Here is a 17,649-nt window from a genome sequence, read left to right on the forward strand (position 1 = left end):
CGTAAAAAAAATTATGTTTTTTGAGGAAAACATTTCAGGATTTCTCTCCATATAATGGTCTTCTATGGTTTGAACTTCCAAAATTCAGTTTAAATACAACTTTTAAGGGCTCTAAGGAGGCAGAGAAAGAAGGGTCTTATCTAGTGAAATGGTCGGTTATTTTCTGAAAAAAAAAAAAAGTAAAATTTATACTTTTCAAATGTCAAACGCTTGTCTTGTCTAGCTCTGCGTGAACTCTGTGTATTCAAGTTCATGACAGTCTCATTTTCTCCTACATCTTCAAAATCGTCCTACATCGCTGTTTTACCTTTTTTGTAAAGGGTGTTTGACCTTCTTTGCATGTTCATTTTGTAAACACTGGGTCGGTACTTCTGCTGCTTTTGAGGATTTGAGGTTGAAAAGTATATAAATTGTAATTTTGTTTAGAAAAGAACCAATTGTTTCGCTAGATATGACCCATCTTCCTCAGCTGGGATCATTTAGAGCCCTTTTAAGCTGCATTTAAACTGCATTTTGGAAGTTCAAACTCACAGGCACCTTTGAAGTCCACTATATGGAGAGAAATCTTGAAATGTTTTCCTCGAAAAACATCATTTCTTTACGACTGAAGAAAGAAAGACATGAACATCTTAAACGACAAGAGGGTGAGTACATTATCTGTAAATTTTTGTTCTGAAAATGAACTACTCCTTTAAAACATTTTTGGCTGAACTCTCTGTATAAAAATGTGAGTCTATATTCATGTTGAGAAGTAGTTGGTGTTGCATTGATATGACCTTTTTATAGAGGTGTATCATTATCACATGCAGCCGAGTATAACCTGCTAATCACGTAGTCTGCACTCTTTCTCCAAGCCAAACAATATTTCACTGGTACAGTAATAGGGCCAACAGAGAACAAAAATCAAAGTCCTGTCATGATTTCCTCAACCGCACATCGTTCCAAACCCATATGTCTATTCTTTTAATGATACAACTCTAGATTCATGTTAAGTCTATGTGCACAGTGCATTTGTTAGTGTTGCTGTGTTGACAGCTATTGACTATTATTATCACATCCAGCTTAGAGTTGGGCTTATTAATCACACAGCCTTTGCTGTCCCTCCAAGACAAACAAATACTTTATCATTAGACAAATAGGTACTAGAAAGAACCTGGATCAGATGCAAACACTCTGTCTTTTGCCCTAATCTCTATAGACACTGATGAGATACAAACTCGCATAAATACAGAAAACACAGTCTCTCCTCTCATTAGTAAATCTTAGAGGTTCAGAAGTGAAAGCCAAAACTAATTGATACTTTGTTTGGTTCCAGCTTGGAGGGGCAGCTTTGAGTTTTATGATCTTGGAATCCTTTAGTTTTACACAATGGTGCAACTTTGTTTGATGATCTTCCACTTATTCTGTTCTTCATCATCCTAAAGGTTTTGGAGCAACAAATTTAATGCACCTGTTTTACTGGCAGCACATCTGTGCCATTGCAACACATCACATTACAGTAATAAGTCAAGAACAAAGAGGTTTCAGCCACATGTGTAGATGTATAAGCACATGGACATTCAAAACAAAAACAGAAAACAAATCACCTGTACAGGTTGCTTTATGCAGATTGTCACTCCAGTTTCCAGAAGGCAGACATGTGACTTCAGAGTTACCGATGAGACCATAACCACTGGGACAGGTTAACTGACATGATGCTCCAGTCCTGACCTCATTCTCCCCACAGGTAGGGGGTGACAGATGGATATGCTTCAAAGTAACAATCGGAGGACAGCGCACCTCTTAGAAAGAGAGGAAAGAAATGGAAGACATTAAAATATAAACAACAAACATTTCCCACAAAGCTAAATCAAAAGAATGAGAGAGAGAGAGCGTGCAAAAATATATCCAGAAAGGGAAATGTAAGAGCGGTTGTTGACCACACTGCGTGACATTCTTGGAAACAACCTCAACACACGCATACTCGCACAAACAAATGATTTTCAATCTGACATCTGGATCACCCTGTACTGCCAAAGTGCAAGAAAATGATGAGCACAGAGAGAAATAAAATTAACGAATTACAGTGAAGACAAGAAAACATGTCATGCAACTTCAACGGGCCAAAGACATTGCTTGAAAATTAGTCCAAATGATCCAACTACAAAGACTGAAGAAATCAAGATGAACCAAGCAGTGCTGACTGACAGTCAGTAGAGGCATGGACAGACCAAATAAAAAAAAACACAGTTACTCAGTTTATAAAAGATATAAAAGAGTATTTCGACTGGCCAAGTTCACAGATGCCTTTTGCTTTTTTTATGGGAAGCCAAGCATAAAGTATCTGTAGGTTTGTGGGTAAAAACTAGCTAAGTGGCTGCCATAGCTGATGTGTGTATATGTGTTCTGGTATATATGGTTTATAAGGACACTTCCTGTGTGCCTGTAAACCAAAAGGCTTAAAAAACATATTAAACAGTGTTTTTTAAAATGTAAAATGTGCCAATAGTTTCCTGTGAGGGGTAGGTTTAGGTGTAGGTTTGGGATAGGGGTAGGGCGATAGAAAATACAGTTTGTACAGTATTAAAACCATTACGCCTATAGAGAGGCACTGTAAACCACATATGCAAGAATGTGTGTGTGTGTGTGTGTGTGTGTGTGTGTGTGTGTGTGTGTGTGTGTGTGTGTGTGTGTGTGTGTGTGTGTGTGTGTGTTTATGTCTAATGGAGCACTGAGACTGAGAGAGACAAAGAAAAAACAACCCACAAAAAAGGGCACAATTATGTATTTAGTTACATCAGACTGATTGACTGTCTTGTAGAGATCAGAGACAAAGACAGTTATAAAATCAAAGCTTGCGCCTTCTTGTGGGATTGTATTGTTGCATGCTAACATAACTGATTCTACAAAAGGTTCAGTTAAACTGATTTATAATGTGGAAACATTGGAACTCGCACCATTTACAACAACTTCTGATCAACTTACAAACTTTAAAAACATAGCAATTTCAAAATGTACATGTGATGTTTGAATGTGTGAAATTTACACTATTGTTCAAAAGTTTATGGTCAAGTAACAATCTAATTTTAATTTTCAGTTTTAATTTTATCTTCAATTTTGTTAATGTTTTTGAAAGAAGTCTCTTATGTTCATCAAGGCTATATTTATTAGATTAAAGATACAGTAAAAACAGTAATATTATTACAATTTAAAATAACCATTTTCTATTTGCTCATTTATGCTCTATATGTTCATTTGGTGCTCAAGAAAAAAATCATATTATTATAAATGTTGAAAACAGTTTTTCTTTGTATTGGCCCCAAACTTTTGAACAGTAGCCAGGGGCATTTCCTCAGCGGAGTCAAGGGAGGCAGTGTCTCCTCAACAAATTGGATGAGGAAAAATTCACAGTACAAAAATAAAACAGCGGAAATATTACAAAATATGACATTAAAAAAAGCGTATAAATCACTTGTTTTCCTAAAGTATAACTGTCCAACAGTAAGTTACATCGGGTGTCCGCATCTCCCTCGCCTCCCCTGACCCTTTGAGTTTTAACAGACCCCCTAAAGCGTGCAGTGAGTTTGGTGGGGAGTAATAGACAATGAATGGGGAAAACTCAGATGACAGGAGGCAATATGCGATATGATTGGATATTACTGGTTATGATCAGCTATGATTGGTTCATAGGTAGGGACATAACGTTATTATCAATATCGTGGTATCGCGATAGCAAAACTGTCTCAATATCATCGTGGTCACATGACGATATTAAACGATAGGTCCTTCTGGGCAAAAAGTGTAGTTTTTACATAAAAGGTCTTTAAAGTTGTGTTTTGGGCCATTATGCTTTGACACAGTATCTGTCAAATGAACTAAAACCGAAAGCACAATAAAAGTACAATATGACTTATAATCCCTTTATCATGTCTGCTGCATGTTTCAAAGCAAAGCATGCACTTCGTTCAGGCGATCAGCTCGTGATCCGGTGTTTTCTGCACCTCAGAACGGCTTAGTTCACAGTAAATACAGTCAGTTGCTTTTTTAGATGTGCTGTGAGTTTAGTGTGCGTTTAGGAATGCAACGGCCACCAGTTATGCTTTATTTTCATGGCAGATGATTACAGCGTTTCAATACATTTGTAGTAAGCCTGTTATCACTGAACTGAAGCTGGAGTTCTTCATCGAAATAAAAGCTCTACTGCCGTTTCCGTCAAAATAAAAGCTTAAAAGTGCAGTATTAATTGCTGACAGCTAGCGGTTTAAATAGGTAACGTTACTGCAGTCCAAATTATTATATTCTAATTTGTTTGGCTTATAAAAACGCCAGTGTGAATGTAATTTAGACTGGTACAGTATACCACAAATAAAAAGAGAAAAAAGTAAGCTTGATAGCAATCATTTTGTGAAATAGAAATTCATGTTTTCTAAATGCACGTTAAACTTATCCATATATCGGTTTCATTTTTTGGATTTAATAAGGTTTAATCAAAATATCATAACTCAATCTTCCATTTAAACAACAGATCTCTCTCTAGAGAAGAGATGGATTGCCTCTATCCAAACAACCAAACCAAGTCTCTAATCTGATGTTACGTCCATTACATTATGAATTCAAATTCTAATTTGTTTGGCTTTCGAAAACGTCAGTGCGAATGTAATTTAGACTGGGACAGTACACACAAATAAAAAGAGGGTTGAGTCCCCTTTAAAGTTCAGGTACATGCCAATTCACTGACTTTTTTTCTGACTTAAGTTTTCTTAGTTAAGAACTTAGGTTGGAGCGCTTCATTTTGAACTCTCAAAGTGCATTCGATAGAATAATTTAACTTGAATTTTTTTTCAAAATCTTCATTTGTCTTTTTTTTTTAAATATCATATTGTAAACTTCATACCGAGATATTATCGTATCGTGAGATTTTGATATTGTTACATCCCTATTCAGATGGCAAATCCCGCCTCTTGTGTTTGTGCGTGTTCGTGATACAGTCTGTATGAACAATATAATAGCGTTAATGGAAAGACTAATAAAAAAGGTAGGTCACTACGATGTAGGTTTTTTACCATCAGATTGCAGCCATTTTATCCCACATAAACACATATGCACACGATCTTACCGACACACCGGGGCTGTGGTCCACTCCACTGCGAGTTGGCCAGACAGGTGAGTCTGGCTCTGCCCTGCAGTCTATAGCCCTGTTCACAGCGCACCAAACACTCCAGCCTGTAGGGGGCGGCCCGCTCACTGCAGTTCAGTACCCCATGACGCGGAGGAGAGAGATCTGGGCAAGATCGAACTATGGGAAAATACCACACACACCAGACAGGGGTTACAGCATCGCGCAGAAAGTTTGGTTCTATGTTATTAAAACTTTGCAGTATTGGACAAACTTTAAATGATTCCATGGAACAACACCGAGCTAAAATGGACAGCTAGGAGAAACTAAAATGGACAGACTAGAGAAGAAGAAAGAGTTTAAGAGCAAATGGGAGGGAAAAGAGAAGAGGGTGGCTGGTAGCTAAGTCTGTGGTTAGGACTTTGAGACCTGTAATTTATTTCCAAACAAAGAAAAACCAAAATATTGTTATTTCAGGCCTGAGGTCACAAGACGGGGAACTCTTAACAGGTCAACTCGCACACACGCATCTGTCTGAGCGTGTGTGAGTGTATGTGTGTAGGTGCATATACATATTGTATTCATTTGTTGAAGTGTGTAAGCACTCACATAGTTGGCAAAGCATTAGAGTTTACTTTCCAGCTATCTAAACACACATGAACTCAGAGCGCTGCAGGCCGACAGGCAGAGAAATGGCTTTATGAGACCCACTGCACACACTCATACATACTCACAGGCAGCAGTATATTAGCATTTCTGGGGGTGATGAAACATATGGGGTGACTAAAGGCCCTTTGAGCTTCCAATTGTGTAACACATAAACTGACAATAAAACCAATCTGTTTTCCGCTTAGATGGAATTAGAGGCAAAAAATAGCACAGAAGAGCATAGAGGGGGTGAAAGAACAAAATAATGAGTCAAATCAAAGGAAAAGAAAAGAAATGAATACTCATTTTGTTACAGGGCTGGTGATGTCATAAAATCCAGGTGTGCCTCACCTCTGCAGCTCGGCTGAACTCCTGACCAGGTCCCGTCTGGCTGACAAAGTCTTATTCCGTCTCCCTCCAGGTCAAAGCCTGTGAGACAGCGTACCCCACATGCAGAGTTAAACTGATTGTTACACACATTCTGGATGAAGAAGCCATTCTCTGGGGGAGAGAGAACCGGACAGACCACCGCTGAAGTAGGGAGAACAGAGAACAAGAGAGTGGGAGAGTTTAAGGATTATATTTAGAGCGCACATATCTATAAACATAAATGTTAGCAGACATATGTTTATGGATATAAAACAGATAGATCAGCACCTTGGCATGTGTTGTTGTGTGGTCTGTAGCCTTCTGTACACACACAGTCTGATACATCTGTACTCCCAGGTCTGGATGTGTGATGGGGGTCAGGGCAGGGCAGGCAGGTACTCACACCTCCAGAAACGGCTTCGGGTTTATATGTGCCAGATGGACAAGCTGAAAAAGAGAAAAAAGTAAGATAGCAATCATTTCATGAAATAGAAATTTATGTTTTCTAAATGCATGTTATTGAACAACTTATCCATATATCTGTTTTGTTTGTTTTTTTGGACTTTATAAGGTTTAATCAAAATATCATAACTCAATCTTCCATTTAAACAACAGACCTCTCTCTAGATTGCCTCCATCCAAACAACAACCAAACCAAGTCTCTAATCTGATGCTGTGTCATTACATGATGAATTTGAATTACTTTATTTCATCACGACGCAGATTTTAAACAGCTACAGCAACTGAGACACTTTTGTTGCCACCTCCAGAATTCTGTGTACAGATGCAAAGATATAAAGATATCAAAATGAAATGCAACATTGGATCCACAATTTTGTGGTTGTCATGCTAATCAGCGTGCGTCTTGTTTTCTCCACATTTATTTAAAATAACTTTTAGCATCTTCAGCTTTTAATATGCAGCCCTGTCTTAGAATAAAGGCTTTTTACTTTGCTTACTATGTGAGTGCCTGGATGTGGATTTTTTGGTATTTTGCAACAGGATATACTTTTCATTTTTGAAACTTTCAGCTTCTTTCAGAACTTTCAGTTCTTAGTGATTAGTAGTAGTGATTCTTACTTTTAAATGTTTCAACACAATTTTATTGCAAAACTACAATGTTAAAGGAAAAATTCTCTTCAAGAATAAAAACTTCCTGATAATTCTTTCACCTCCATGTGAACCAAGATGTTCATGTCTTTCTCTCTTCAGTCACAAAGAAATTGTGTTGAGATAAATGTTTTTGAGGTAAACATTCAAGGATTTTTCTCCATATAGTGGACTTCAATGGGAGCTAACAAGTTGAAGGTCCAAATTTCAATTCAACGCATGTTTCAATGCAGCTTTCAAATTTCAATGCAGCTTCAAAGGGCTCTACATGATCCCAGCTGAGGAATAAGGGTCTTATTTAGTGAAACGTTCAGTCATTTTCTTAAAACAATAAAAATGTATATACTTTTTAACCACGAATGCTCGTCTTGCACCAGCCCGACCTCATGCATTACGTAATCTTGTTGGAAAGGTCATGTGTGACATAGGTGGAAGTACTGACCCAGTGTTTACAAACTGAACGTGCAAAGAAAGTCAAACACCCTTTACATGAAAAAGTAAAATAATGATCGGATGATTTTGAAGTTGGAGGTGAACATGAGATAAAGTTTTACGTCCTTCCCTACCTTTTTGAACCAAAGTAAACAGACACAGAACTAACGTCACATGACCTTTCTAACATGATTATGTAAGATTACGTATGATTTCGCATTGTAGATCTAGTGCAGTTTTCGAAAATGACCACTGTTTTACTAGATAAGGCCCTTATTATTCAACCTATTAGTCACCATTGAAGTCCACTTTATGGAGAAAAATCCTGGAATGTTTTCCTTAAAAACCTTAATGTCTTTGCGACTGAAGACAGAAAGACATGAACATCTTGGATCACATAGGGGTGAGTAAATTATCAGGGAAGTTTTATTCTGCAAGTGAACTTCTCCTTTAAAAATTTACATTAAAAAGTTTCAAATGTTTAATGATGCAACAAACTGATTCCCACGACCGTGATTCCTCTGGAAATTCATTTATGCCACATTAAATGGACCTTTTTGTGGTATACATGCCACATTTAAACCGGCCCAATGGGTTCGTCAAACACTAGACACAAACCCTTGTGATAAGATGCTGTGTCAGATAACATATCACTGAACTAAAAGACTCCCCAACACTAACTTTCCAATGCTTAAATAACGCATACAGAATGTTTTGAAAGTTAAGACAGGATTCATTAAATTCCTAGAGTATTTCTCAGGCTATTTAGAAAAGTAACTGATGTGTTTTGCACTGGAACAATTTTGGCTGAAATACATAAAAACCTCCCCACATAAGCTCATGTAAAATATCAAAGACATTTCACTTGTGGAAGGAGGAACAACCCAGACACACTTTATCAATAGCTGGTCTGTACAAGTCAGCCAAACATCTCAACTTTGTCAAAGTGGTGAAAAACCACTTAGTTTAGACTTCAGTTTGAGATTAAATTAAGGTAATGGTAGTCACCTACTTTCTCCACTCTCAGTCCATCTATCACTCCCTTCTTCAGTGGTACCTACTGCCAGAAGTAAACTGACTATCTGGTCAATTTAACAACAAAACCCACATCTAACAAATTTCCCTCTGCAGATGTTGTTTATATTAGGGACAGGCTCCCATTTGTCATTAAGATGACAGCTCAAACGGCTAGTCAGACAACCACCGTTTTGTTTCCCGAGTTACATAACATGTAATATGCATAAGTAAAAGAGGTTTTCATTTGAGCCTTCCTCCCAGCATCCTTGGCATCATTTCTAATATTTCTTTAGGTCATTTTTCATGCAAATAACACCCAGCTGCTTCTGAAACAGTTGCAATACTGTGCTATGCTGAGTTTTGATGGAAAGAAGACAGTTTCTATAAACTGGTGCTGATGGGTGGCCATCCGCTCTGAAACACTAGGCCCAAAAAGACAGGCAGTTGGGCACAGGGCTAACAGTCAGGGAGAAAGAAAAGCTATCAAACACCAAGACACAAACAGACAAGCAGATGGTGGAATTTATGTAAGAAGAACTGAAATAAACAAAGAGAGATTGACAGTGAATCTGAGACAGGAAGAGAGAACTAAACAGACAGATGGCGAAAAAGAATGTAAGGCAGGAATACAACCAAAACCAAAAAAAAGTGCATCTGTGCTCAAGTGAGAGAAACAGACATACAGATGGATGGATGGAATAAGTTAGATAGAGGGGGAAATCAGAGAGCTGGAAAGACGGTGGCTTTCCTTTTTCAAAAAAGTGCTGGGAAAAAAAATGTTAAGCAACTGGTTATTAAATTTCCACACCTTCACACACATGCCCTGATGTTTTAATGTGTCTATTGAAGACGTTTTGTCCCTCATCCAAATGGTTTTTAGGAGCTGTCTGATGGCTGGAATTCCCCAGCATCCAACAGCTGATGAAGTCATTGAGATGGGTGGTGAAACATCTTCATTGGAAAGTCAAACTGCTTTCGAATACATTCTACCAGACATTTTGCACTGACCTGGTTTAATGATAGTAATCACAGACGTTATGCTTATGTTACAAATGGCTAACCTACACTGTATTTTGTCACATTCAATACACTTTAGTGTCTAGAATATATTACATTGTCTGCTAAACTACACCAATCAAACTGAACTGAAAACCACCTTATTACTTTGTGGAAAGCTTCTGGTTAAAGTATCTTATAAAGCAACACTTTTCAGTTTAAGCTAATGTCTGAACTGTTAGCACAACTGTAAAAAGCCAATGCAACTATAACATTATTGCATAATGTTTTTTTTTTTTTTTCAGGCAAGATATATTCATTTAATACATTTATTAATAAAACAGTGATTGGAGTACGTTTAACACTATATTGTTGGAGAAAACACTATTTAAGTCTCTCTACTTTCACATCTAATTCAATATACTATATTGCGATTATTGAGATTGAGATGACGAAAAAAAAACGTCCCAATTAACCTGAATTCTATCTATTTGAAATCAGAAATCTGAGGATGCAAAAAAATCAAAAAGACTGAGAAAATCACCTTTAAAGTTGTCCAAATTAGGTTCTTAACAATGCATATTACAAATCAAAAATTACATTTTGATATGTTTACAGTAGGAATTTTACAAAAAATCTTCATGGAACATGAACTTTACTTAATTTCTTAATGATTTTTGGCATAAAAGAAAAATCAATAATTTTGACCCATACAATGTATTTTTGGCTATTGCTACAAATATACCCCAGCGACTTAAGACTGGTTTTGTGGTCCAGGGTCACAATTGCGATAAATAAAGTTTTTCCTCAGAACAACACATTTCATAATAGTTTAAGCTAATGTCTGAACTGTTAGCACAACAATAACATTATCGCATAACGATAAAACTGTTGAAACTTGTTTCCTAATCTAGCTTTCTAACAAACCTACATTGTACTCTGTGGCAAATTTCTTACGTCTCTCCATTTTAAGTCACTTCAGATAAAAGCCAAATGCATTCTTGTAATGTAAATGATATGTGTGAATGTTATATCATTCTCTAATGGCTTTTTCAAAGTTCCTTTTAAAGTATTCCAAAGTCAACATCTAACATAAGAACTTCAGCATGTGTTTAATGATGAATGTGTAGCTCTGTTGTATATCAGGTTCTGTCAGGATAAGATAGTCTTTGATAATCATGCGGTGGAAACTGGAGCCTTTAGCTATATTTACATATTTTCAAATTAGAACTTCACAAGTTCAGTGGCTAAGTCCAGTACTGGTGTTAATCTGGACTGCTGTTTGCCTGCTGCATGTCTCATAACTCTGAGGCAATGGGTTAAAACTCTCATCCTCCCGGAAACCCACAATAAAAGAAAAGAAAAAGAGGGGGGAAAAGGGCATCAACCCAACAGATGCACAAGAACTTACAGGATGTGAGTAAGAGGAGAGTGAACTAGAAAGGGGAATGAGGAGGTTTATAGTGCTATGTTTTAGCATGTCAGATGGTTGTGTGACCATGTAAGGTTTTAACTTAATTATTCCAAATGAAGCAATAGTATTTCATGACAATGGAAATGCTTTATGTAGCAACTACAGCCAAATGCATCTAGCTTATACAACAGACATTTATCATAATTTACTTGTCTAAAGATGTTTGAAAACCAAAGTGAACAGACACTGGCTAATTCTAGAGTTTAACCACATTACAGGCCCCATCGTGTCTGCTTTCAGTGGCACAGAGAATAAACAACTTCATCACGCTATGTTGGGCGTCTTGTAAAAGACACTTTAAAACACTCACTGTATTCCAAAAGCAGGTCTGCATGTCAGAAAACAGTTTGCAGACGCAATTTAGATGCAAATGCAGTATTTACAAATGCTTACATTACTTGGGTATCTTAACCCGATTGCGTGCACATGGTATGATTTTGGTAACAAACAATAATCCGCATCTGCAAACCACAGGATGCAGCAGAAGCACCTTATAAACTACTGTAAATAACCTTTCTAAATGACATCACCATTCAGGCTACCACTGGTACACCGCATTCTTCTGTTTTCAGCCGCAAAAATGTCATTCTACATGTTTATATGGATTTCATCCTTTCGCCTTTGTTCAGGGTTTAAACATGAGGTCAACCTCAAATGCAATTGTTATGCTTCGTGTCACCGTGACAAAAGATTTCCTGACGCCATCTCTGCTCAGATCTGGATTCTGGAAAGAAGTAACCTTTATACATTGATGTAGTTCAAGACTAAAACAAATGGAGAACAATCATAATCTGTGATGATCCATTTTAAAACTCTAAATCCAATGTCTAGACTCTTGCTCTTTCAATGACTCAAAAATTCTAAATACTGTCATCATTTGTTTACTCTCGTATCATTACAATTCCCAATTCAGTACAATTTTATAATACTGTATTATAACAAAATATTAGCAATAGCGGAATTGCGTGACACAAACTTGCAATTCTGACTTTTTCTCAGAACTGAGATATAAACTACATAAATTTAGAATAGTGAGATATGAACTGGCAACTGTGAGAAATTAATCAGAATTGCAAGATATAAAAAGGTAATCCTGACTTTTTTCTCAGAATTGTGTGATATAAACTTGCAATTGTAAGTTATAAAGTCAGAATTGCGAGATATAGTCAGAATTATGGGATATAAAGTCGGAACTGTGGAATATAAACTCGCAATTTAAAAAAAATTAAGTTAGAGTTGCATGATACAAATGAGACATTCTGACCGGAATTGTGAGATATATGCTTGCCATTCTGAATTGTGGATATAAATTCCCAATTGCAAAAAATAAAGTCAGAATTGCAAGATATAAACTTTTTTCCTCAGAACAGTGTTTGTATCTTGCAGTTCTGACTTTTTTCTCACAATTGTGAGTTTATAGACTTTTTTTCTAAGTATTGCAAGATATAGGTGAGTTATAAAGGCCAGCTGAGGGGGAAAAAGACTAATATTTTCTCAGAAATTTGGTATTATCTCACAGTTCTGACTTAAGTCGCAATAGTGTGTTGCAATGTCAGAATTAAGAGATAAAATTCGCAATTCTGAAAAAAAAGTTTTATATCTCACAATTCTGGCTGTATAACTCGCAATTGCAAGTTATAAAATCAGAATTGGGGGATGTAGTCTTGCAATTGCGAGTTTATCTCACAATTCTGAGAAAAAAAGTCAGAATTGCGAGATAAAAAGTTGTAATTACCTTCTTTTAAAAAAATTTATGTAGTGGTGGAAACGGGCTTCCATACTACAAAGTGTGTAGCTCTAGCATCTACCGGCAAAAAAGCTTTCTGTTTTCTCCTATTCTTTATTGTTTCCAAGTGCTTCTTTTCCTTATACTGTCTCTGTTGTAGGTTAACATGTAGCAAAGGGTATGAGGTTCAGAAGCAAACATGTCTATTTGCAGTGAGTGATAGCACAGTCTTTGCAGAGAGCTCAGAGGAGAGGCTGCTGAAAGCACATGCTGTGATGGACAGACATGAAGGGGAACAGGATGCAACACTCACACTCAACCTACAGGCACAATTGATTAATTTACACTATAAAACGGCTACTGCTATATGAAGAAAGACAGGAAATAATGACATGACAGCTGTTGGGAGATGTGAGGAGGGGGAAACACAGTAAAGCTGACAGAAAACAATGTAATGGGTTATAAAGAGAGAGAAAAATAGGGTTGTAATTTCACAGTAAGCCTTTAAAGCCAAAGCAGGTATTATAAAACATTTCCAGTGTGATTTTTAATAGCAGTCAAGGAGAAACGGAGGGCAGAATAACCAGCATCCCGATCCAACGTGACACAAAAATGAAATCACAGCAAAATTAAACCGTTCTGTTCCACCAGCATGGGGTAGTCGTTTTATACAGCACACATACTGTAAATCAGTTTTTATAACTGGATACACTGACACAGCGAGCTACCCTGTAATTGGCAAGGGAAAAGGGGGAAATAAGAGAGATGGGGGAGGAATGCTTGCAAGGTTCGTTAGGTTCAGCTACTGACTCTTTTCACAAGATCCCATTTGTCACCCCCACCTGCTGGCGGCCCTAATTGCAGCCAGTTTACAGTCAACACACACACACCATTCCTAACAAGCAAATTTATTGTCATGCACACGCCTCTCGTATGCACAAGTGTCTATTTATGACCCAAAGAAACAGTAACTTTACAAGATCACAGTTTCTACAACCTATAAACTTGCCTCCTTTTTCCAAAGGCATTAATCAACACAGTTTACCACACAGTGGCAGGCGGAGGAATTCTTAATTTGTCACTGAGGCACTAAGCTGTTCCAGAGAGGAGCCACTGACCTCAGACCAGCAGTCACTTCCAATATTTAACTATTACTCACTGCCACTAAAACGTACAAAACGGATGCGAGGTCAGCCTAACAATGCAATGTCTCAATAACCGAGAGACCTCATTTACAAACCAACACATTACGTGCTTGTCTTCCTGGACCGAAAATCCTCACTTTAATCGGATCTAGTTTAAACTGAGGTGAACCAAATTGACTCTGAACCCTAATGTCCCTTGAGATACAGAGGCATCTGCTCTTTTTGGCCAAAACAATCCAGATGCAGGGCACACCAGTAGTTGAGCAGCCATCTGCTATCTGGAAAAGGAAGTAACTATCCTCAAATGAATTTTTGAGTACGTCCTAGAAGCACATTAGAAGACTAATCATGTACGTACAGTAATGTACAGCCAGTCATTTTCTTAAACACAGTTATATAAGCTGATTATATTGAATGAATGGAAGGCACACTAGACTTGTCCTAATGGTGCTTGCTGCTGTAAGTGTAAAGCAAGTATGAGTTGTGACCCTGGACCACAAAACCAATCATAAGTAGCACGGGTCAAAAATACATTGTATGGGTGAAAATGATAGATTTTGCTTTTATGCCAAAATCATTAGGATATTAATTAAAGATCATGTTCCATGAAGATATTTTGTACATTTCCTACCATAAATTTATCAAAACTGAATTTCTGATTAGTAATATGCATTAATTTGGACAACTTTAAAGGCAATTCTCTCAATATTTAGATCTTTTTGCACCCTCAGATTCCAGATTCCAGAATAGTTGTATCTCAGCCAAATATTATCCTATCCTAACAAACCATACATCAATAGAAACGCTTATTTATATAGCTTTCATGATGCATAAATCTCAAAGTTAAAGAAATTGACCTTTATGAGGTTTTGTGGTCCAGGATCACATTTCTCATACAGTAATTAGATTTGATTTGAACAATCCCCTAAGCCTTAATATTCAACTCTGGTGCACAATTTGTACCAAACCATCTGTGCTATGGACGATTTAAAGGGATAGTTCACCCAAAAATGAAAATACTGTGAATAAATACTCACCCTCTGTCGACTCAACTTTGATGATATCCAAGAAACAAAAATAACAACTAAATTCAATAATTTCTTCTCTTCCATGTCAGTCTTCGACACACGTTCACAACAGTACCTTTCTGGACCTTGCACATGTTAGTTCAACTGCTGTCTATGCAGGGTCAGAAAGTTCTCAGAAATCATAAAAAATCTTATTTTGTGGTCCAAGATGAACACAGGTCTTACGGTTTTGGAACAACATGAGGGTGAGTAATGAATGGCAGAATTTTCATTTTTGGGTGAACTGTCTCTTTAAGGTAAGCTATTAACTTTCTAAGTGATGTGTTTGATGACAAAATCTCAAAAGTACAGGTCTAGCACGAAATCAGTGGCCTAGAACAGCCTGGTGAAACAGGCCTCCCCTGCTAAGATTAAACAGGATGACTTCATACTAAACAGTTCAAGCTATAAAAAAAAGAAAAAAAAGAAAGAAATGAAAACACCTGAAAGGTCTAATGTAATTAACATAAAATATACTTTATATAAAACAGAGGAACAAACACTCAAGAGCAGAAAAGTGGTTGGGGTTTAAGACAAAGTCATTAGTTTCACACTTCATAGAACATAGAGTACTTGGAGTGATAAAACACAAAACCTTTTTTCCAGATAGTTTGCTCAAGCCCAGGTTGGCTCTGCACTGCAGCAGAAATAAAATGTCCCTGAAGCCAAACATGCATTACAACACCTCGTCTGACTTCACTGCTGGCTCTAGGATATCAAGACAGGTAGGAAACTAGCAATTTCATTGTGAAAGAAAAATGGAAAAATAAGACAAAAGAAGGGATAAGGCCATGTGGCATGGAGGTCTGGATAGTGAAAAAGTAAAGAGGCATGAAAAGTGAGGAATAAGAGGAAAAAAATATGAGGCCTGAGAGAACTCTGAACCCTTCACCTTGATTTGTGAAACAGAATGTTAACATTTTATCTGATGTGTGTGTGGTATGAAAGAGATCAGAGATACTAATAGAGATACTAATGGAAAAAAAGAGGAGATACAAAGAAGATCAAAAAAGGAGTAGTAGTAAAAGAAAGGACGAACAGTACAAGTACACAAGACTTCAAACCCTCATCTCCCACTTAATGGCCACATAAATAGTTTCAACCCATTCAAACATTTTACAAAAGAGAAATAAAACTGCACTACACAGCCGAATATATATGCACAAATAATCCAATATACGGAAAACATTGTTATACATCAATGAGACCAGCAATAGTCTGGCAGAGATGACAAAGTAAAGACGGTTAGATGTCAAAAATGAACATATGGCACAAAAATATATATGTGACCCTGGACCACAAAAGTAGTCTTAAGTAGCATGGGTATATTTGTAATATACAAGAAGTAGCCAAACAAACATTGTATGGGTCAAAATTATAGATTTTTCTTTTATGCCCAAAATCATTAGAAGATATTTTGTAACTTTCCTACCATAAATATATCAAAGCTTATATAAGCTTAGCAATGCTTAAATATGCATTGCTTAGAATTTTATTTTAGGCAACTTTAAAGGCGATTTTCTCAATAGTTAGATTTTTTTGCACCCTCAGATTCCAGCTTTTCAAATTGTTTTATCTCTGCCAAATATGGAAGCTTATTTATTCAGCTTTCTGATGATGTATAAATCTCAATTTCAAAAAATTGACTACTATGACAGGTTTTTTGGTCCAGGGTCACATATGTGTCACTATATTCGATCACTGCCAGGGCTTGACATTAACTTTTTGAGGCACTTGTCCTTCGGACAAGTAAATTTATGTTTCACTTGTCCATGCACAAAAGTCACTTGTCCGGGTAAAGATTTATAATATCATTTATTTATTTTTTTGTTTTGCTAATGCAGTATTCATTGAAAGCATCCAAACACTATCAATATTAATACAATTCAGTTGAAACAGTAGAAAGGAACGTAGAAGTATAAGTAGAAAGGAACAGTAGAAGGATCTCCACTCTCCAGACTCATAGTATAATACAAAGTAATACTTTGCACGCTGATGTGCACAGTGTATCACCAGAGGTAGTGGTGACTCTTGGTGAAAAAAAATAAAACTATCTATCCGACAGACGCCACAGAACATTTCTCCGTCTTCATAAATAACCCAGTCGAATTCATCTTTCCATTTGGTTACAAATTTTCGTTCCCATTTGAACTCATATGGTGCTGTTGGTGTAAGGCAGGGCTCGAAATTAACTTTTTTACTTGGTAGCACTGGTGCTCCCAACTTTAAAAAGTTAGGAGCATCCCAAAAAATTTAGGAGCACCCAATTTCTTTTTAGTTATGCACCGATCTTGATTCTTCATGGCCGATTCTGATTAACTGATATCTGACAGATGCCTGCCAGATGTTTGTACACAGCAGATGCTTTCCAGATCAAGAGATCTTTATCAGACATCTTGCAGACGTACATGTGCTATCTGAGCCGCGTTGTATAGTATATTGACACGGAGGCGGCAGAATTGTATCTGACAGAATGTGCGCTGTAGCACGAAATATACTATATTTCTTCAAAAGCAGATTGTGGAAACCTTTTAATTGTCCACAATAAAAATAAAATCGTCATTTCACAC

General features: G+C 36.9%; 1 protein-coding gene across 1 annotated transcript in view; it reads right to left on the reverse strand.

The window, feature by feature from the left end:
- Positions 1–17,649, reverse strand: part of svep1 (sushi, von Willebrand factor type A, EGF and pentraxin domain containing 1) — a 103,292-nt gene that overhangs the window by 46,064 nt on the left and 39,579 nt on the right. Inside the window, exons 4-7 of the mRNA XM_073836282.1 lie at positions 6,401–6,559; positions 6,095–6,274; positions 5,096–5,275; positions 1,587–1,781 (exon numbers count right to left, since the gene is read on the reverse strand). Coding sequence (XP_073692383.1) covers positions 1,587–1,781; positions 5,096–5,275; positions 6,095–6,274; positions 6,401–6,559 — 714 coding nt within the window. The remainder of the gene's footprint in view (positions 1–1,586; positions 1,782–5,095; positions 5,276–6,094; positions 6,275–6,400; positions 6,560–17,649) is intronic.

Source organism: Garra rufa, chromosome 3, assembly GCF_049309525.1.
Source record: "Garra rufa chromosome 3, GarRuf1.0, whole genome shotgun sequence".
NCBI lineage: Eukaryota > Metazoa > Chordata > Actinopteri > Cypriniformes > Cyprinidae > Garra > Garra rufa.